Here is a 23,782-nt window from a genome sequence, read left to right as displayed (position 1 = left end):
CACAACGCAACACAAACTGCTGCACTTTCAAACGATTTTGCCCAATCACGAGCTAACCGACGCTGTAGGCAACGTTTGCACCGACCACAGAACAGTCATGTGGCTTCAACATGGCTGTGAATGAAGACTCCAATGGCCAGAATACAAATCAGTATGAGTGTTAACATTGTTATCAGTAAAAATAGACTCTATACAAATATTCAGGGGGCAGCACATGGAGTTTGGGACGGTTCCAGGAAATGTGGATTCATGCTGCAGGTGCTCGACTGAAATAATCAGAGCCCAAATCATTATTATCGTATTTGAGTTGTTTCCATTACCTGTCTCAGGTAGCTGAGGTGGTAGCCATATAAAGCACCCAGCAAGCAGGGAACGTTCCCACCACATTGGCTAACGTTACCCACAAGTGCTAATAACGTTTTAAAGGAAACGTTGTAATCTAATGTTCAGAGAACGTTTAAAGACCAGTTCAGACCAAAGATTCGCGACAGGACGAAACTGTTTAGAACGTTGCAGGGAAAAGTTGCAGCGGTCTGAACCGGCCCATCTCAAATCGACTCAAGCCAGCTGATAGTGTCGCTGCGACTCAGCTGGTCGAGTCTCCAGCGGCTGGTTTTAGAACATAAGAGACGTCAATAGCCAATAGAGAAGTCAGATGGTAAAATCAGCTATAAAGTATAGAAATTAAATGATCCATAATCCATTTTATTTTAATGTTACAAACAGCTGGGCGACATTGTAGAGTTTTAGACGGAGCCTCATCGACCGCCCGAATGCACGGTAACGTTATATTGTCAAGCGAGATAGAGAGTGACTGAAGAACGTTAGAACAAAGCCGTGAATCAGAGAAATAAAACGTCTCTTGTAGTAAGCGTCTCAATATCACTAACGTTATCCACATTCATATTTAGACAAAACAAATGATATATGCAGCTACAAGTCGAAAGTTAGAACGGAAATAGGAAGAGTCGTTGCTATGGAGATGTCTCTTCTTGTCTCATTGGTGTGAACTGGCAGGTTTCAGAACACTGCAGACGGGCTCGTTGCAAGTAGTTGCAAGTTTCAACTCGTTTCGTCGCAAATCTTTGGTCTGTACTGGCCTTAAAGGATGTTAGGCATTAACATTTTAAAAAAGTTTTCACCAAACATTTTTAGAATGTTTTTATAGAATGTTATCCTACCTTTAAAAAAAAGAAGATTCTGGGAACCAAAAGAAAACTTCCCACTAAAAACATTACGAGAACAGTGCATGATAACATTCTCAGAACGTTCTTGGAACAAAACAATTCTAGCTGGCCATTTAACTATCAGGTTAGTAAGTAAGTATTATTTTATTTGCACAGATCATTTAGAGCTAATGGTGAGACTCTTTATGAGACATTATCTTTATTCATCACCACCTTTATACATTAATAAACCTACACAGCCCTATTTATCAGCTGTCTATCTCACATGTGTCTGACTGAACCAATATGGTTGTTATTTAGCTGGATACCCAGGTGGGATCATGGGCTCATGTTCACTTGCATTTCATGTGTGTAACTGCAACCAGAAGTCTTTTTTAGGCTTAAAACTTAAAGTTATTGTGTTCTGGGCTTTGAGCACTGCCAAACCACTGCTGACCCTACAACAGCACTGATTAACAGGCTCAATGCATCCAACGTAGACGCTAACAAACTAGCCAGTCTTAATTACTCTCTGAGCTAATGAGACAATACCTTCACAGTATTTATTCAAGAGAGTTATTTTTAGCATTGACTCCCGACAGCCGACACCTGACATGTGTTCTGATGTTGGCTGTCCAGTTATAATGTTGGTTATTAGAAAGTTGGTATGATATTCTTTTTTAATGAAGGGACATTGTATAATGGATTTTTCATTTCATTTTCATTTCAAGGAAATACCATTAAAAAGATGGGAAAATACCAATATATATATATATGTGGAAAAGCATTGGTCAAATAAAATTATTCTCCTTTATTTGTTTAAAGTGAATGGATGCAGAGTTATAAAATACATAAAGGCCAGGAGGACATGCTGATATACAACTCAAACACATGATACTGATGTCAGGGAATAGGCTTTTACTGCGATACTGCTGTCTAAAATTATATTTTTGCCTAAATTCTGTCTCCTATTCCCAGGAGCAGAAATGAACAGGCTAACATATTTTATCTTATATCACATATTTTAATTGGCTGTTTGTCTGTGCCTTCAGCTCCTCTTGCCCTGGATATTGTAATTCAGCAGCAAGGCTTCTGCTGAACACCAAACGCAGAGATATCTCTCCATCCCCCGGGCTCCCCCTCATTTGGCTATGAAATCAAATGTGTGATAATTTAACACCAAGGCCCATCAGCTCTGACAACCACACACTGTTTAAAGTTCCACATCCAGCCATTTTTATCATTTAGGATATTTCTTTCATTGTTTTATGTTGTAATTTATTTTGTTTTAACTCTCAGTGCTTTGGTTGGATTGATAATTGACGGCTCTAAATAAACCATTGTTGAAATTGCTTTGCTTCGATTATTTTCAGGTTAGACACATTTTGGATGTATTTAGTATTTGACTCCAAAACCTCGCTGCCCACGTCACACCATATTCTGATATTCTGCCAGACAGCGGCTGCGTTTAGACGAAAAAGTACTAAAGTAAAAGTACTCTATTGCCGCTTTCCGACCAGAAGGATTTTTGCAGTTCCTAGAACACAACGTTCCTAGAATCCTTTTTTACTCCTGTTCTGACTGGACCAATTTGGGGATTATTAAGTTCCTCTGGCCACAGTTCCTGTAACTCTTTCAGCTCCTACTTCAGGGCAGGGTCTTTTCCCTTTTCCGCATAGTGGTAGTTAGATGGCTGTGACTATAATAAAAGGTCAGTTCCTATGGCCACTTGGCCAGTGTGAATGCAAATGGTAAAAACGGTTTTGGGGGAGAGTAGTTAGTCGAACTGTTTAGAAGTGGACTGTTCCTATAACTACGTTCCTGTAACTACTTGGTCGGAAAGAGGCTTATATGCAGAATAATATACAGTATATTATATGACTGAATAATAATTAGTGATGCATTCATGTGTTAATCACATTAATGTTGCAGCTGGTAAAGCTGGGACTTAATTATGTTATACTGCTGGGTAGTTTAATCTATAATAATACAATATCATTTATAAGTGGATTATATTTTGTTTTAATAATCTAAATCTGCAAATTAACTAGAGCTGACAAAGTGCAGTAAAGAGTACAATATTTGCCTCTGAGATGTAGAGGAGTAGAAGTATAAAGTAGCAGAAAATAGAAATTCTAAGTAAAGTACAAGTACTCTGCAACTATGCAGTCTGCATGGACTGCTGCTCGGGTGTGTAGAGTGTCCCTCCGGAGCTCTCCAGTTTGGGAATCCTGGTGTACTAAGGTTGGTCTTGACCACCTCAGTTTCCTCCAACCTTTAAAGTACAAGTACCTCAGAAGTCTATAGTGCAGTACTTGAGTATATGTACTTAGTTACATTCCACCACGTGTCAGAATGTTTGCGGGCGGGAGTAGAACACACCCACAGATGAAGAAAGCGAGACCGGAGATGTTACATTTTAGCAAGCTCAAACATTTCATTTCATTGGTGATGAACCCTTTTGTTCCAGGAAATAGCATGGTCCCAAATAGCTAGCTGTTAGCACATTGATGTGTATAGTCTAGCATTGGTAGGGGACGCTGCTATGTGATGGCCTGGCATCTCAGGACCAGAGGAAGCGCAGCAACGAGTATGAAGTTGTTCGAGAAGAAAGCTGCACGCAGCAACACCACAGGCCCAACAATCGGCCGTTCCCAATAGGCACGTTTCAACAGGCACATTTTCAATTTTAGTGTGTATACAATTGTGAAAGACTGCATAGTCACACAGAAGTGGTGGTTTGAACTTTGTGCCCACACTTCTTCATTTTCAGAAGACGTTGACCATGGTGCACCTATAATGGTTTGGGTTAGGGTTAGTATTTACATAAACTGCTGTACCTGGTCTTGGCATATGATAAACCTTCACACTCAAACTGTATTTCCAACCCGTTCTCACTCCCAACTCTTGGTCAGTCTCTCAGCGTCAGATACCGACGCAAAAATCACCCTTCAGCATCTGTATGGAACGCAGATACAAGTTGATAACAAGTGCCGAAGGTACCTGACCAAGCTTTGCTTTTTGACGCGATGGGAGTGAGAATATGTTAATATTTCATGTATCACTGGTACCCAAAGCGACCACCCCCCCCACAACCACCACTGTTTTTTGGACTGAACACTTGCTCAGACTGTGTCTACCTCCAGTCCATCAGTACTTTGATGCTGCTTTCATGTTGTGTATGCATCATTATCCCAACTTTTAAACTTGTATTAGTCTTACTATAACTGTGCTATTGGTGTCATATCTAATGACTGATTGATATTGTATTTCAGAGTTTGGGTCCTGACTCCTGATTTATGATGTAACAAGTCATGGCTTTCCAGAAACCAAACTTAGCAGGGTGGCATGCATTTAATTCTTCAGCTATAAAACAAGGCAAGCTTTTTTATTCAGCTGCCGTGACCATCACAGTTTGGGCCGGGGCATGTCTGTGGCCAGAGCCTCTGTCCGTCCACTGCTCTGGGAGCTGAGGAAGGTGTGCTCCTGATTCAAGTAGGTGGTGATGAACTCTGGGAAATCTCGCTTCAAAACCACCTCCAGGAACATGTCTGCTGCTGTGAGTAGCCTCTGTTTATCCCTGAAGGTGACAGAGAAACAGAAGACATCCAGTGAGACAAAGAACCACAGAAACCCACTCCCAACTGGAAAAGACAAAAAGTTTCGGAAAGATAAATGTCATGTTAAGTCAGAGTTATGATTTTCCAACATTTGTCTTTCTCACTATCCAAATTTTGACTTACTGTGTCGCACAGTAAGTACTGTGGCGAAAAGAGAGCTGAGCCAGAAGGCAAAGCTCTCGATCTACCGGTCAGTTTTCCTTCCTACCCTCACCTATGGTCATGAACCGAAAGAACGAGATCCAGGATACAAGCGGCCAAAATGGGTTTCCTCAGGAGGGTGGCTGACGTCTCCCTTAGAGACAGGGTGAGAAGCTCAGTCAACCGCAAGGAGCTCGGAGTAGAGCCACTGTTCCTTTGCGTCGAATGGAGCCAGTTGAGGTAGTTCAGCATCTAAACTTAGAACAAAAAGTAAGGAAATTTGTGTTTGGTAGATTATTTCTCTGTGGTAACAATGCTTTTTGGCAATAAACTCATACCGTTGGAAAGTGAAGAAAGAAAATGTATATGGTCCATTTGTAAGGAACATGCATTTGTGGGATGAGCAGCAGCGCTGAGTATGTGGCTTTGCGCCCATGAAAAATTTGCCAAATCTTCTCTGCCAAGCTTATTCTGCCATTGACTCATTTGGTGTTTGGTGGATTGGATGATTGAAGTTTGAAGAAAGAAGACATATTGGCAATTGAACAATTTATTCATTTGACAAACAGGAGCCTCAGTAGCGTGTGGAAGAACTATACACAGCCTGGCACCTCCTTCTCATGCTGGTCACCAGCCTGGTCACACACTGCTGTGGGATGGCATCCCATTCTTCAACCAGCATTTGTCACAGGTCAGCCAACGTGGTTGTGTTGGTCTGGCACGAACAGCACGCCCAAGCTGATCCCACAAGTGTTCAATGGGGTTGAGGTCAGGACTGCTGGCAGGCCATTCCATCCTCTCCACTCCCACATTCTGGAGGTAGTCTCTGATAAACCCCGCCCGGTGGGGGAGAGCGTTGTCATCTTGGAGGATAGGGTTCGGTCCCAGACTGTGGAGATATGAGATTGCCACTGGTTGCAGAATCTCATCTCTATATCTCTCTGCATTGAGATTGCCTCCAATGATGACAAGCCTCGTTTTTCCAGTGAGGGAGATGCCGCCCCACATCATCACACTGCCTCCACCAAAAGGTGTTACTCTATCGGTGCACCAATCAGCATAGCATCCGCGTCTTCTCCACACTTTCACCCCACGATCCAACTGCTGTAGGCAGAATCATTCAATCCACCAAACACCAAACGAGTCAATGGCAGAATAAGCAGTTTAGCGTTGGCAGAGAAAATTTGGCAAATTTTTCATGGGCGCAAGCCCCATACTCAGCGCTACTGCTCATCCCACAAATGCATGTTCCTTACAAATGGGGCACCATTTGAAAGGGAACTAAACAGGCTTTCCAACGGTATAAGATTTATTGCCAAAAAGCATTGTTACCACAGAAAAATAATCTACCAAACACAAATTTCCTTACTTTTTGTGCTAAGTGTAGTATTGATGCCCCCTGGGCACCTCCCTAGGGAAAGGTTCTATGCACGTCCAGCTTGGAGGGGGCCTCAGGGAAGACCCAGGACGTGGAGTGATTATATTTCCACCTTGGCCTGGGAACACCTCGGGATCCCCCAGTCAGAGCTGCTTAATGTGGCTCGGGAAAGGGAAGTTTGGATTCCTCTGCTGGAGCTGCTGCCCCCGTGACCCGACCCCGGATAAGCGGAAGAAGATGGATGGATGGATGTCATCATGCTAACGTTGACCTGTTTTTTTGTAATCCCATTTTAAAAATTTACATTTTAACATTTTAACGGTTCTGTTTTTTTTTCTCAGGGCAGTGCCACACAGACAGAACTAAAGTGGCTCATGGTTCAAAGTCTGACTCTTTTGTGTTGGGTTGCTGTTTGTCAGTGTCAAAGTCAGCTTATGATACAACTGTGATGGTTACTTTGCAAACCGGTTGAAAGTGAAACTATGTGATATAGAGATAGCTAAAGAACAGCAGCAGTCTGACTGGTGTCTGCGCAGATAAAAATATGAAATACTTATTTCTCAAAAGAGAGCATGGGCCGTATAGTTTACAGAGCAGGGATATAAACAATTTAAAGTCAATGGAGCCCATGATTACAATGGACACATGTCCTCATCTTACCTCCGAGAGGGACGGAGAGCACTGAGCTCCACCAGGAGCTGCTCGGTGAGCTCCGTCACCAGCCGCCGGCTCACTACCCGGCCGTCGTCCTCCAGACGAGTCTGATGACAGATCCACTGCCACACCTGACACACACACACACACACACACACACACACACACACACACACACACACACACACACACACACACACACACACTCACAGACACACACACACACACTCACAGACACACACAGACACACACACACAAAAATGTTTTTTTTGTACTTTATACATCTATTACATACACAAAAAAACTATATAACACACTAAAGACAGGAAGAAAAACAACAAAAAGCATAATAGGGGGTCTTTAAACATTTTCTAATAATGAAAATATCTATTTATAGGATTTAGGAGGCCTTCACTCTGTTTGAGTTTAGTTTATTTATGGTAGGGGACAGCGCAAATTAATAAAATACATGACACGTTAAAAAAGCCAGAATTAGCCAAAAGGCTATTTTTCATCTGTAGTCCCCTGCCTTCGATGTTAAAAAAGGCTTTTTAAAATACAAAAAAACAACACAAGCAAAACAAAACTTAGCATAAAGCGTCACAGAGACAGAAAAACAGAAAGATATACAACAAGGCATAACAACACGGTATAAAGTGAAAAAAATATAAATTAGAACAGACACAGCCATTACGAACAATAAAAGCAGTATTAAACTAGGTAAAGACAATAAGTAAAATTCATATAGTAGTACGTTCTACTCTGTCTTTGCAGTAAGTTATGCCCCTCAGGGACGGGTGCTAAGGGGTGGGTCATGTGATCCGAAACCCACCTGTGATCTAGAAATCTCAGCTGTGGCTGAATCTTCCACCTGGCCTCTGTAGAAAAAGTGGCCTTCACCTGGGAAGCCGAGCATGCTAACTGTTAACAGTCCACACAGTAATGATGAGCAGAACCAGAATATGTGCACGTACATACCTGAGAGCCAAGCATTAATAAAGAGCACACCAACTGCAATGTTGTACTTCAAACCATAAAGAGTGACTCCTCCCTGAGGAAAAACAAAATATACCTGATTATTAGAGGCTAAGACAGGATATCCACTCATTTACATAAAGCAATGAAGGTCAGTATTACATCATACATACTGTATTCATCTATCTGAGTTCATTCATTTTTTTTCCTCGCCGCTGTGGCACCAAATGTTTGCTGTTGGGGGAATTGTCTCTATCTGTAATGTGTCCTATGAGAACTTCTTTTAAAGGTACTCTAAGCGATGTTGGGTGACGTTACGTCTTGTTGACGTTCAAAGTATTGTCAAACAAAACAGAGGCTAGCTCGCCCCTCCCTCCTCCTCATCCCGTCCCCTCCCCCTCCCTTCCGTGCTTCCTGAAAGACACATTGTGAAAGTCGCCTACGTGCTAACGCTGCTGCGGTGATGGTTCGACCAACTCCTTCTTGTCGGTTATTGGCTGGAACACTGTTTGTTATGTTTGGTGGTGCAGGTTGATGCAGTTTGTTTTTGTTGCCGTTTGTGGAGCCTGGGCTATCTACAGAGACCGCGTTTTTTTTTTACAGTGTGTTCAGGGGACAGGCAGCTAGCAGATAGTGAGGAGATGTTTGCTGTATGTGACAAAACATTTGTATCGCTTAGAGCACCTTTAATATTTGACACAATATATAAAATTGAATTAAATGCATCAAAAAGGAACACCTAAAGGGAGATTTTGGACAGTGGATTTTCTTTATTTAGAATGAATGAATGCATTTTTATTGTCACTATACACATGTACAATGAGATTAAAAGCAACTCCTTTCCCAGCGCCAACATTTACATAAAAAAATATAACAACATGAAATAAAATAAGTAGCGCAAAAAAAAAAAGGTGAGGGGCACAGTTGAGACACTATATGCATATGAAAACTGAGCCCAATAGATGGTGCTCTCTGTTAAACAAAGACTTAAAAGCACACTGAATTGATATTGAATTGTTCTTGGGGTTACATATTATGTCTAGTTTAGATGGGTTATTATTCGGTTTGATTTAACTGAAAAAAGAAAACAAAATGTGTATATGTGTGTGTGTATGCATGTGTATATGTGCCTACAAGTAGGAATATATGCATGTATGTGTACATAGATAAATTAGTGAATAATTAAATTGTTTGTATATAACTAAAGCAGAAAAGTAGAAAAAAGGGGGTAGGACTAGAAAAGTATTTTTTAAGTTCTTCCAACTCCTTTTCCTTTTTTCAAATATTGAACTTGCTGAGTATTTTGTTTTTGTTGGTTTTCTTGCTTGTACCGAAATGTACATTGTCAAAATAAACTTAAACTTAATCAAAACCATTCCTTGAGCCTTTTTCTGTAAACCAAGAGTGCCATCTAATGGTCAACAATTAATAATAATCAATTAATTTAGGGAAGGGAAGGGACTGTGTCAAGTCCTCCCAATAATATGTGCAGTTAGTAAAGCAGCACCATATTCGTGCACGGGGCTCTAAGCGTGTAGAGTGCAGCGACTGACCGAAGGCATGGACAGTAGGTCATCAGGAGTCACGGTGACGTCATGGCGAAGCTGGTTAAGCTGGTTATCACCTTCAGTGTTGAGCCGGAAGAGCTGGAAGAGGTGAAGAATTGCGAGTCATTATTCTCCACTCTGTGTTGGTAGAAAGTTCTGCGTGGCTCACGATCCAGTGCTTACTTTCTGCATGGGCTCGATCAAGCTCAGATCATACACCATGAAGCCGTCCACACCTGCCTGGATCTCCAGCAGCTTCAGTCTGACGAGTGGGAGAAGACAGTAATATTTCAGTTTAAAAATGCCGGCACCATGATGTCTATGTCTGCAACTTGACATTTCCGGGATTGTTCAGCTGCCGCCGGAAATTCCGCCGGATGTCCCCTTTCTCTTTCTTTGTGTTGGCGTTCTAAACTCTGGTGGATTTCTGAGGACTATGGTTAGCTGCTCCTCAGATCTCTGCAGGGTAAATCCAGACAGCTAGCTAGACTATCTGTCCAATCTGAGTTTGCTGTTGCACGACTAAAACAACTTTTGAACGTACACATGTTCCACCAAAACGAGTTCCTTCCCGAGGCTATTTTGCAGAGGGACCGTGATTGACCGTGACATTGCGATTGGTTTAAAGAAATGCCAATAAACCAGAGCATGTTGTTCTTCCATCCCAGAAAGCTGTGTGAACTAGCCAGACCTTTCTCAGCAGCGCTGTGGAGGAAGGTCTGGCGATGCGAGACTAGTGCCTGGATAACCAGAGAGACTGTTGATGGGGATGATGGCTCTGCTTCTGAAATGCAATGCTTTTCTCACTCAGTCTCATGAACATGTGTGTGTGATGTTCCTACCTGCTGACAGCAGCCAGCACTCTCCTATGGGAGTCACTGAGTGGGTCCGGAGGCAGCAGCAGGGCAGCCATGCCTCCTGTGGCCAGCGCTCCCCTCCGATGACACGTCTGAACCAGCAGCTCCATGTAGCTGCGCAGGAAACGCTTCTCCATGTTGACATATTTACTGCGGTCGGGCAGCAGGAAGGCCTGGCGGTGGCCTGCAGCAGAAATACATGACCTCTTGACTTCAATATTTTTTTTACCGTTCATTTTTACAAATTGCTTATTGTAAAAACATATTCATAATAATAAAAACACTCCAGCATACATATTCTATGAACCCTAATTGTGATCGGCCCTGGACCTTCTGTGAACAATCAATCAATCAGACTTTATTTATATAGCACTTTTCATACATGTACATGTAGCACAAAGTGCTTCATGCAATACCCCCCACACACACACACACACAGATATACACACATAACACAGTATCCCTCCCCCCAGCCCCATACACTCCCCCCACCCCCAACATCAACAATTATGAATTCATTACTGTAAAAACAGGAACCGAGCTGAGGAAAACGTCATCATAAGTGAGGAAACACCAGAGGCAAGACACTTAAAAACCAAAAGATACTTAAATATATAAATAAATAAATACAAGTTCTAAACAGTGGCTAATAACTACATGAACTGTAGATTGTTAAAAACAATCCATAAAATACAGACATATAAATAAGTAGAATAAAAAAGTACAAAACTAACTAAAACACACTGCATATGAATAAATAAATAGACCATAACACAAGCAGAAACTTAATAAATAAGTTGTTTATTAAAACACCTGACTAAAAAAAGGTAGATTTTAAGTTTGCCTTTAAAAACATCACCACTCTCTGCAACCCTAACTCTAACCCTAACCCAATGACTGGCTCCAGAGGCTCAGTGTCAAACGTGGGCTTCGTAGGGAAGGTTTGGCTCACCAAACTTGTTGACAAAGGAGGCTGAATAATCCCAGATGCCGCAGTTGAGTCCCGCTGAATGCTCTCGCAGCTCGTAGAGAATCTCCTCCATCTCAAACGCTGCTAACACATTTTCAATCAGCACTGTCGCCTTGATGCTGCCCAGTGGAAGGCCCAGCTACACACACACACACACACACACACACGCACACGCACGCGCATGTGCACACGCACGCACACACATTCATACATGCACACACATACACGCACACAGGCACACGTGCACACGCACGCACACATGAACACACGCACGCAGGCACACACACATACACACACACGCACACATGCAAACGCATGCACACAGACACACAAACACACACACGCGCATAAACACACACATACACACATACATGCACACACAGGCACACATGCGCACGCACACACGCAGGCACACACACACACACACACACACATGCACATGCATGCACACACGCGCGCGCACACACACACACACACACACACACACACACACACACAACACACACATTCACTAAGACACAACTACACACATAGGAGGCATTATTTCTGTACTACTCACAATAATCAGGGCATTCATAAATGTTAAAAAAATGCCAAAAGGATTTCATGAAATAGCCATTTGAAATTGGAAAGTCAAATTGCTGCAATAAACAAAGCTTAAGCAGAAATTCTCAAAGTGAAACTTTAAGAAAAACATCTATTATAGAACAGGAACATCTTGGCTTCTCTGTAAGGGTGTAATGAGCCGGTGTGGCATACAGGGTGTCTGATGGCCTCGAAATAATTTGGTGTGCAGAAAATAAGCTTATGAACAGCAGGGGATGTGCTTGCTGAGTGTAAACTGTGACTAAGGCCGGCTGCACACTGGCTGCGTGGTGTGAGCGTGTCAGCAGAAATAGGACCGACTCCTATTTTTCACGCGACACGCAAGCGTGTTGGAAGCGTTTCCAGGCAAAATAGAATACAAAACGATTTTTAGATGTCATTTTGACACGAATACATTTAATAAATGACATTTTGATGTTTGAAAGTCTCTAGGTTTTGACATAAATGCAGATATAAATGTAATAAAAAATAAAATAAGAATAATTATCATTTTTCAAATATTGCACCTGTCAATACAGAACGAAATATTCTGTAGCCTATTAAATCAGTATATATTTATGTTTAACATGAAGTATACTACTGATTGAGTGTATAAAATGTGTACAGACAAGGCTAGCAGCAGTAGCGCCGCGTCAGACACGTTTCTGGTGTGCAAAGACATAGAAAACGGCACACAGCCGCCACGCAACTGACACGCAACAGAAACGCCACACTCACGCCACACTCACGCCACGCTCACGCCACGCATCCAGTGTGTAGCCGGCTTAAGTTCAGGTATCAGGGACACAAAAGTTGATGTGAGAATCTGAGAATACAGCTGTAATTGCACAGAACAACATGGTGCATGATGTTATGATTGGATTGGGATTACATGTGTTTTATATTTTCACAGTTGCTCGGTTACATGCATAAGGCCTGTGTTTGTGTCCAAATGAAGCTTCATGACGCTTCATGAAGCATTTTCTTTATTTTCTGAGCCAACTAGATGGCAACAAATACATCGAAAAAAGCGACAAAAAACGTCAGAAAAAGTGACAAAAACATCAAAACTCCATGTTCAACAAAGGGTTGAAGGCACACTGAATTGCCATTCTTTGAGCCTTTTTCTTCGCTGTCTAGTGAGCTCAGAAAATAAAGAAAAGCATGCATGCTGTATTACACCTATGTGTCCCCCCTATTCCATAGAGCCTGTGGGGTCCATTTGGACCTGTACCACACTCCCAAACAGGGCTATGTGTCTGTTTCTATGAGTTACTGACATGCACTCAATGCCACTACAACAGTTACAGTAACTCTAGTCTATATCCACGACGTTCCACTCCCGAGATTGCTCCGGTGCCACCGGAATTTCCACCGGATGTCACTCTTTTCGGCCGGATGTCCGTTACCTTCCTCTTTCTTTGTGTTGGCGTTCTAAACTCTGGTGGATTTCTGAGGACTATGGTTAACTGCTCCTCAGATCTCTGCAGGGTAAATCCAGACAGCTAGCTAGACTATCTGTCCAATCTGAGTTTTCCGTTGCACGACTAAAACAACCTTTGAACGTACACATGTTCCACCAAAACAAGTTCCTTCCTGAGGCTATTTTGCAGAGGCACCGCTGCATAGGCACCTTGCGGAGCTTAGCGCCACCCAAGACGATTGTGATTGGTTTAAAGAAATGCCAATAAACCAGAGCACATTTTTCTTCCATCCAGGAATGCTGTGTGGACTAGCCAGACTCTCCTCCACAGTGCTGTGAAAGAAGGTCTGGCTATGCGAGACTAGAGTAACTCTTTTCATTTCCAGAGTCATAAAGCCCACCGGGCTCCAATTATTTTCTCTTGCCATGAAGTTGTGTTGCGATCTCAGTCCTGCTGCCAGTGCCTTGCTTTCATTTCATTTCCCTATCCCAAACTCTCTGATAATAAGGTGCTTATTGTTACAGTAAAACTTTTAACTTCAGCTGGCAGAACGCTCTCACCTGTTTACTACTTCTTCACGTTTTCTTCTCCTAATAGTAAAATTTGATTCTCAAAATATTGTGACTTTTTATTCTCCTCAAAATCTCCGATATTGTTTTTCTTCTGAACAGTGGCCCATTGAACCTACAGTGCGTATAGATTATAATCAGCAATGAACTGACTTTTGTGTTTTCTCCTCACTTCATAGAGGCCTCCTAGTCTGCCTGTCCTCACAGCTACAGGACCAGTTTACCGGTCTGCTGGCAGCCCTACTGTAGTTTCATCTGCTCACTTCAAACAAAAGATTTTGCTGAAAACTGATTAAAATCACAATGATCAGGTTCAAACATCATCAGAAAAAGATATGATTGATATAAACAGTCACAGACGTGCAGACCTTCTGTTGACACCAGACAAATATCTTGTTCCATAGTCTGGCCTCCATGAAGCTCTCCACCTGGAACACAAGAGAAACCTATTATCATCTGTGTGTGTGTGTGTGTGTGTGTGTGTGTGTGTGTGTGTGTGTGTGTGTGTGTGTGTGTGTGTGTGTGTGTGTGTGTGTGTGTGTGTGTGTGTGTGTGTGTGTGTGTGTGTGTGTGTGTGTGTGTGCTTGTGTGTGTGCGTGTGTGTGTGCGTGTGTGTGTGTGTGTGTGTGTGTGTGCGCGCGTGCATGTGTGCGTGCGTACGTGCTCCTGTTTGCGTGTGTGTGTGTGTGTGCGTACTTGCTCCTGTGTGTGTGTGTGTGTGTGTGTGTGTGTGTGTGTGTTTGTGTGCTTGTGTGCTTGTGTATGTGCGTGTGTGCTGGCATGCATGCGTGTGTGTGTATTTGTGTGCGTGCGTGTGTGTGCGTGCGTGTGTGTGTGTGTGTGTGTGTGTGTGTGTTACTTTTGAGAGGTAGAAAAAGGGTCCACTCTGGTTTGTAGAAAGTGTCTGTCCACAGTGAAACATGAGGAGTCCAAAGTCAAAGAGAGGACCAGGAACCTCCCTCCCCTCTACCTGCCAAACACACATAAAGTCTTTATTTATTTTCTTTTTGATAATTCATATACTAATGTAGCGGATAACACATCAAAACTAATGACAAATACCCATAACATGTTATCACAGCCCCAAGTTGATTTTGTTAAACTGCTTATTTTGACTGACGCTATAGGAAAAATGTCAGCAGTTAGAACCAGTATATGTTTGGTATTTTTACTGAAAAAAAAAAGAACTTCATCATAAGTAAACATATCAGTTCCCATAAATTATACCAACATTTCTTGGACCAGCAAACTAGCGTGAATATTCTGTTGGAAGTTCAACTGAAAGCCAAAACTTTATAAACTCTGAGATCAACAACTAATCTCCCACCAACCACACAACATCCAACACCAACCAAAACAGGCTTTTACATTTTATTATTGATGGTTATTATTAAATATTCTATTTACTCGGGTGATCATTACATTAAATGTTCAGTAAACTGCATTTAGAGTCAGCCGTCTCCACACTGCCACAGATGAAACAATTGCTGAAGCCTTTTGCTTATGAAAGAGCTGTCAAATCTTAACATATGTTGTATGAAAATATTATAATCATCTTATGTAACAAGATGGGTATGTTTTTAATTATAGGATGGATTAAGCTTCAAGTGGCTAAACCATAGAAATAAAATATAAATATTAGGGCTGTCAGCGTTAACGCGTTAATCGATTAACCTAACAGGCTACTATTTTGACCCTTTGCAGCACCGTTACTTATCATCAAGCTGCCACTTCCTCGTAACCCATCTTGCTGCTGCAGGCTGCAGGCATGATGGAGAAAGACAGCAGCAATGAAATCCTGAATGGAGCTTTTTATTTTCCAAAACTCCCGGACAGCTCGTAGACTTGTCGAAAGCCATATGCACTTTGTGTAAAGCCGAATTAAAATATCACCGAAGCACGTCAAGCTTGAGCTACCACCTACGGAGCTAAGCATAGTAGTACAGTTAACGTTGATGCTAGCCGCTAGCATGCTACCTACTCAGGCAAAGCAGTACTTTGGAGAGTGCTACTTGGCGACATGTGGATGAAACCAAATCCCAAAAAATTACTACAGCTCTTGCGAAACGGGTGTCAACTAAGTGGAGACCTGTCAGCATCGTAGAGGACTCGGGTCTTAAAGACGTATTATGGTTGGCATGTTCTGACCCGTTTCATTGCCGTCGAGGGGGACAGCAGCCCCACACACAGCCTGTACTGCTACAAACGCTGTCTCATTAACCGGTGATCACTGGACGTCAGTGAGTAATCAACATTATTTAGGAGTTACTAAACACTATATTGACTCTAGTAAGGATAGGGATTTTTAGTTTTTTAGTTAGGTACTTCAGTGCAATAATGACAGATTCACACATTTTTCTTTTGTTTACAGTAAATAAATAATTACAAATCTTAAAATCAAGTTCATAAAGTAACTTGCTTGCATTCATTTGATTCCCAATCAAGATACACTGGTAAAAAATGCTTTCCATTGTTAATATGTACTTAAAAACTGTTCTGAAATGCAAAATAATATAATTTTAATCATGTGATAAAATATGCGATTAATCGCGATTAACTATAGAAATTCAGCAATTAATCGCGATTAAAAAATAAATAATTGTTTGACAGCCCTAATAAATATGTAAAACAAAAATATTTCTATGGGCGAAACCTCCATATTCACAGATTACAGCACTTCTAAAGGCCCTGACACACCAACTCGACGGCCGACCGTCGGCAGAAAAGGCAGTCCGACTGATCAGTTGGCTCCCCGAGGTCCAAAAAGTACCTCCAAACACAACCGAAGCAACGCCGACTTGAGCGTACGTTCTGCGCATGCCGTAATACGTCTCCATAACAGCAGGTGGCGCTAATCTGTATTGTCGCCCAAAAAATTACGAATAACGAACGTGGGTCTGGCTTCTCCAAATGGCCGCTTGTTCGAAATACGATCTCGTATTTTACAAAAATAGTTCACCGAAACGTGTTTCTGACAACATTTTAAGCGAGAAATAGGGCATGCAGTTGCTGAATCTGTCTTCATTTCAGATCGACAAAGGTCAGTTGAAAAGATTTTCGTCAGATTTTGAGAGGCGTTCGTCACTCATCCCGCTCGTCATTTCCGGGTTAGCACTCCACCAATCAGATTGGTCATTGAGTCCGACTGCCCGCCCTCCGACCCAGCAAGTCAGGTCGGCCAAAATGAAGGCCAACAGCCCCTCCGACGGACGACGGCACGGAACACACCAAACAGGCTCAAGTCACCGACCTCGCCAGACTGTCTGACGGCCGATAATCGGGTTGGTGTGTCAGGGCCTTTAGTTCAATCAGTGTACTTTTATTAAAATCTACCGGTTTGTTTTGACAGCTTCTATTTTATAACTTATTTATGTCTTAATGAAAAAAAAACTTATTCCAACTTCCAAAGAAATTTGCACTTCACTTTACTATTTTGTTCTTTAATATATATATTTGATTTGATTTGGAGTTTTATACATAATGAACATTATCACTACTGTTATTGTTCATCTGTTTTGTTGAAGTTGAAGAGAACACCCATCATAATTATTCCCTCTCTGTCCGTTGCATCTTGTCTCTGTGTTGCAGTGTCTCCGATAATTGTACCTTTTTTTTCTAAAGTGGGTATTTGGTTTTAAATATTATAAATAAATTGATGGCAGTGATTGGGCAGTGGTGGCCTAAAGGTTAGAGACGCAAGCTTGTGATCGGGAGGTCGTCGGGTCAATCTCCAGACCGACAGGATAAAATCTGGGTGGGGAAAGTGAAAGAGCAGCGCTTGTCCCTCCCTCATTACCACCACTGAGGTGCCCTTGAGCAAGGCCCTTAACCTCCAACGGCTCCAGTGGAGCTGCTCAGTGGCCAGCAGATCAGACTGTGGTTGTACTGGGCAGCTTCCGGTTATGAATGTGTAACTGTGTGAAGGTGATCAGGGCGTTCCTGCAAAAGAGAGGCTGCCTCTCAGTGAACTTTCCCTGAATAAATAAAGGTTAAATAAATTAAAAAATATATATATATAAATATTCTAAGAGCAGATGTTTTGTCAGTTTTCCGACACATTGTCTTCTTTGATACTACCACCAGGAGTCGCCAAATCACATCCCAGCTCTACAGTCTTTCTTAGTGTAGTTTTATTTCCATTTAACCACTTCAACTGCACCGGCTACATAAAATGCAGATGTTATAATTCTACTGTTGTTTTGTTGTTTGAATCCTATCATCTACCGGCTTGACCCTCGGTGAGTCGATTCTGGAAGCAGTGGCGAGATCTCGGAGAACAAAGTGACGCCAAGCAGGGTTCAGTTCACAATGTTCTAAAGGTTTAATGAGACACACAAGGGTATACATATTCTCTAACAATCGCTCCATTCATTTACAGTTTATGGCAGATTTTTATTTTTAAAGGCCAGTTATTTCATGGATCCAGGATACTATGCATCCTGATGAAGTTCCCTTGGCCTTTGGAATTAAAATAGCCCCACATCATCACATACCCTTCACCATACCTAGAGATTGGCATGGTTTTATTTCAGTTAGCCTAATAGCTGGTTTGATTTGCATTGAGAGATGATCTTATGGAAAGTACCCCACTCTAGGTATGGTGAAGGGTATGTGATGATGTGGGGCTATTTAAAATAAAAATCTGCCTGCCTCTATGGGAATTTAACATAGGGGTGTACTTACTTATGTCCCCTGCATTTTAAGGAAGAACATTTATTTATTTACGATACATTATTCATTCACAAATAAAATTGGTGTCCTTAAAGGTTGGATTTTACCTAACTAAGGCATTAAGATCAATTTCCAAAAGATGACAACTTTAGCACTTATGCTGAACACTGTAGATGATGTGTAGTAAGATAGGAAAGAGTCAGGATGGGCAGAAGGATTGTCCCAAGGTTTGTTCAGATAGGAAACAGCGTTGCCATTTAGGAAATAATTGGAACAGAGTTCTCACAGAATGGAATGTGGAATGTAACATTATTCACAACACCTACCATCATGTTGTGCTCCAGCATGTTCCAGGCGCGAGGACGAAGCATCAGCACCGGAGCCTGAGATATGGGTGGAACATCTGCCAACACGTTAGATTAGATAGACTTTTATGATCCCAAATTGGGAAATTTCAGTGCTACAGCGGCAAAATATCAGACACACAGCACACGCACAGAATATACAAGAAATAATAAATAGGATAGAATATAAGAACAAATATTTAAAAAAAATACAAAGCAAAGAATGTACAAACATATATACAAGTTGGGAATAAAACTACTTAAATACTGTAGTATTTATTAAGATGTAAGTAAAACCTACGTTTTGGTACAGGACAGGACAGTGACCTGCCTGACATATGTGCAGCCGCACACATATTCCTGTAATGAGTATCAATATAAAGTAAAGCACTTACTGGGGAACTGGTTGTAAACCGCCTTCAAAATGTTATGAATGCCTTTGATCTGGTTGTGATATGTCGGGCAGTTCCCGTCGTCAAAGTCAACCTGAAAGCAAAGAGAGGACACAATGGCTCTGTGAGGCTGTGCTAAATGCTAAGCTTGTTAGCTTGGTAACACGCTCACAGTGACAATGCCAACATGTTGATATTTAGCAAGTAAACCTACGTTCAACATCTTGGTCCAGAATGTTAGCACGCTAACACTCTCTGTTATTTATTTACTTGTATGGACAATGTATGGGTTACACTATGGTGTTGTGGTTGCTGTAATATGTTTTCTTTATTCTTTATTTTGTGCAGAGTACAGTATTTTGTGTGTGGACATTGGGACCGGAAGCTGTGGATGAAATTACTTTTGTATTGGTGTCACATAATTTGGTGTGGGATGGGGCCACTTAGTGGCATGACAAGTAAATAAAACATAATTTATTCTGTGGCAGGGTTGGTTCAGTGGTTAGAGCCAGTGCACATATACTGAAAGGTTTATTCCTTGACGCAGAGGTCCAGGGTTCGAATCCAAACGATTTCCTGCATGTCTTCCCCCCCCTTTCTCACCTAGCTGTCCTGTCAAAATGAAAGGTGGAAAAGCCCAACAAAATAATCTTAAAAAAATAATTACCAAGTGATCAAAATGAATGCAGCTTTTGTATTTCCTTCATGTTACAATGTAGTCCTGCTCAAACACTTTGCAAAGGTGTCAGCATCAAACATTGGCAGCTCAGCTTAAACTACGCATTTGAAGAAAGGCTCAGTCTTTGTAGCCTGCCTCTGGTAGCTATTACCCAAAATGTATAAAATAATATTAATTTCAAATAAAAATACTGATAATCCCTGGATCCCGCAGTCATGTCAATTAGCAGCCTGCCACAGTGGTTCTTAGCAAATGTTATGCAAACGCATAACATTTGGTGGGGACTATTTTCAGCGGTGGATGTATCCTCATTAGTGAGTATTTCTGGCTGCAGAAGGTGTGTGTGCGATTGAGTCAAAATCAAAACTGCAGTGTTATTTTTTTGTTATGTAGAGTTTTGTGGTGTCACTCAGTATGTATATCTCAATATTATATTGATATGTTGAGATTCATCAAGATCATATGATAATCATATGATAAGACAATCATGCTGTGTAATTCTGACAACGCCACATGCTCACTGGAATCAAAGGACATCGCATCTGCATTTGAGTGTGCTCCCGATGTAAATGATTAGCAATTACAATAAGGCATTACATGGGGTTCCTGGATAGCTCGCATGGTAGAGCGTGTACAAAGGCCTTTTTAAGTCCATGTTGCAGCAGCCGCAGGTTCAACTCCGACATGTAGCCTTTTGCTGCATGTCATTCCCCCTCTCTCTCCCCTTTTACATATTCAGCTTAAAATGCTTAAAATGCCCCGAATAATCTTAAAAATAAAAAAAAATTAGGGATTTCATGACCAAACTACGGAGTCCCTAAGGGGACATGACTTGACTTTCTTGTGTGCACGAGAAACTTTCTGGTGCGCACGCAAAAGTATCTCATGCTTACAAGAAACCAATCTAAGGCTAGCAAAATGATGCTAACAAAGTACTGCTAACATTATTTGGCTAAACTTAATATTTCACATTCACGGCATGAAATCAGTTAACAGTTGCCTTATCAGCTTTAAGTTTGTTCGTGACACTATCAGGTACATTCCATCGCGTTTTCATGAAGATAAATACCTCCTCCTCGGCAGCCATTCCGACTACTATTCAGATTGGTTTCTCGTTCGCACCAGAAAGTATCTTGTGCACATCAGAAAAAATAAATTCCCATGTCCCTTTAGGGGCTCCGTACCAAAATGTAGAGCAAACATATACAGTTGTTGTGTCGGTCTGGTGTGGTCACAGGTGATTAACAGAGGCGGTACCTGTATGCCTTGTGCTGGTGACTGGAGAGCTTTAATAAAGCGCTGCGTATCGCAGGGAGCCAAGTCCCCAATGTCCACATGTCTTCTCTGGAGCCTTGGGGGGACAGGGAGCACCCTCCAGGTCGGGTCTGTCCTGATATGGCTGGTATTTTCCAGAAAGCTCGGCAGGTCACCTGAAAGGTCCAAATGGGCCTTTCTGGACACTCGTAACCGCAGGACCTGAAGAGAGTATCACAGATTCCTCATCCTGAGTTCAACACGTCCTCCATGCACTGAATAGAAAAACGCTTTTTCTGCAGTCTCACCTGATCCACCTCCTCATTAAATGTGGAGACCAGCTCATGGAGGAAGAGGAGGGAGTCTGCGGTGAAAAGTGTCTCATATTCTGCTTCTAGACCTGAGGGAGGGGGGGACAGCTCCATGCTGACTGGACCCTGTGGGCGAGAAGACGAGAAGAGTCTTAGAGTTTATTAAGGTCAACATCCATACTGCAGAAAGGGGGTTCTTTGCAGCTGCTGCAGTCATCCTGCTCCACGCCCGCTACGCCCTGCACTGCTACTACTATAATTTCTAATCATAGTTCTCTTATCTTTATTGTTACTGTAATTGCCACTGTACGTCATACGAACAGCTATAATTAATATGAATCATATTTCTCTATATCTGTATGAGTGTCTCTGGGTCCCAACCAGCAGAGGCAGATGGCCGCCCACCAAGAGCCTGGGTCTGTCCGAGGTTTCTGTCTGTTTAAGGACGTTTTTCCTCGCCACTGTAGCACCAAATGCTTGGTCTTGGGGGAAATAGTCGTGTCTCTGTAAATGATAGTGTGGTCTAGAACTACTCTATCAGTAAAGGCCCTGACACACTAACCCAATTATCGGCCGTCGGACAGTCTGGCGAGGTCAGTGACTCAAGTCTGTTCGGTGTGTTCCGTGCCGTCGTCAGTAGGAGAAGCCGTCGGAATTCATTTGGGCCGATTTGACATGTTGAATCGGAAGGCGGGCAGTCGGACTCAATGACCAATCTGATTGGTGGAGTGCTAACCCGGAAATGATGAGCGGGATGAGTGTGACTAGAGTCTCTCAAAATCTGACGATATCTTTTAAACAGATTCAGCAACTGTATGGCCTATTTTAAGTTTGTTCGTCCAATCATTTTTTGGGCGACAATACAGATTAGCGGCGCCTGCTGTTATGGAGACATATTACGTCTTGTGCACGCGCAGAACGTACGCTCAAGTCGGAGTCGCTTCAGTGTGTTCCGAGGCACTTTTTTGACCAACTCAGGGAGGCAGTCAGTCCGACAGAGCCTTAAAGTGTATTGAGATGTGGCCGGGTTGGTTCAGTGGGTAGAGCGGGTGCACATATACTTGGAGCTTTATGCCTCAACGCAGAGATCCAGGGTTCGACTCTGACCTGTGACGATTTCCTGCATGTCTTCCCCCTCTCTCTCTCCTTTCTCACCTGTCCTGTCCATTAAAGTCAGAAAAGCCCAAAAAGTGTATTGAGATAACTCCTGTTGTGATTTGACACTATAAATACAATTGAATTGAAATTGAATTTACGTGGCCCTGAATAGAGACAGGACCCTTAAAAGTTCCAAAAGGTATATCACTGACACGTATGGACTTGTTGTGAATACAACTTTAACAGAAACGCCTGTGCTGGATATCAACACTCAAAGAATAAGCGGTACGCGATGGAGGAGTTGAAAAAGTGAAAACGTTATGCTCTCTGTATTGCATTACAGAGAGAAATAATGTACTTTTTACTCCACTACATTCATCTGACAGCTTTAGTTACTAGTTACTTTACACATTAGGATTTCTGCACACAAAACACATGTAGTTTATGAAATGTGATGTTTTATTTTAAATGAAACTAGCCAACAATATAACGGCCTACAAGTCCAGCTGAAATGATTAGACCATTAAACACACACCTGTTTGGATCCTTTACACTTTCCAAAATGGGAAGATTTTTCTACAATACACCGTTTCATTTCATTATTTACTTTCATGCACAAGAAATTCCTAAGGCTTGTCAAAGCACCAACACGTCTGAAACAGCACTTTAACTATCACTACCCTAACACTAAGTCTCATGAAACTGCTCTGAAGTTCAAAGTCCATCTTGCCACACACACCCTAACGCCTCCTCACATAGTCGTTCCTTACCATCACCCATAATGTGGCCGTCTCTACTGTCCTTAATGTCCTTAATTTTTGCTGCACAATAAAGAAATATGCTGATACTCACAGGCATGCTGATGGCAGGGCTCTGTTCCCTCTGCAGTGGACTTTGGTTATGGTCTTCCTTTGCTCACTGTTTGAACAGGAAGGTGTTTGTGTGTATGCAGAGTTTAAAGTCCTAAACTGTCTGCGTATGTTCTGTACATCGACATGTGAGGCTATTTAAACACTGTGTGCCTTATAATAGCAATCTGGTCAAAATAGTGATTTATTTATCATTTTATTTTATTGGAAATTACTAGATGTAATATGAAATGACCTGAACTGAACTGACTGAAACTTGGATCCACCATTCCTCAATA

General features: G+C 42.0%; 1 protein-coding gene across 1 annotated transcript; it reads right to left on the bottom strand.

The window, feature by feature from the left end:
* Window positions 1-4,574: 4,574 nt before the first annotated feature.
* Window positions 4,575-23,493, bottom strand: ugl (ureidoglycolate lyase). The gene is made up of 15 exons (XM_078260414.1): window positions 23,488-23,493; window positions 21,535-21,663; window positions 21,230-21,448; window positions 19,297-19,387; window positions 18,884-18,960; window positions 14,746-14,856; window positions 14,255-14,314; window positions 11,291-11,447; window positions 10,324-10,522; window positions 9,665-9,743; window positions 9,488-9,580; window positions 7,938-8,010; window positions 7,792-7,859; window positions 6,966-7,090; window positions 4,575-4,746 (listed from the first exon to the last, which is right to left on the bottom strand). Exons 1-15 carry the CDS (start codon window positions 23,491-23,493, stop codon window positions 4,575-4,577), a joined length of 1,659 nt encoding a protein of 552 aa, XP_078116540.1.
* Window positions 23,494-23,782: the final 289 nt, after the last annotated feature.

Source organism: Sander vitreus, chromosome 10 (genome assembly GCF_031162955.1).
Source record: "Sander vitreus isolate 19-12246 chromosome 10, sanVit1, whole genome shotgun sequence".
Classification (NCBI taxonomy): Eukaryota; Metazoa; Chordata; class Actinopteri; order Perciformes; family Percidae; genus Sander; species Sander vitreus.
This window is presented reverse-complemented; position numbering and strand designations above follow the sequence as displayed.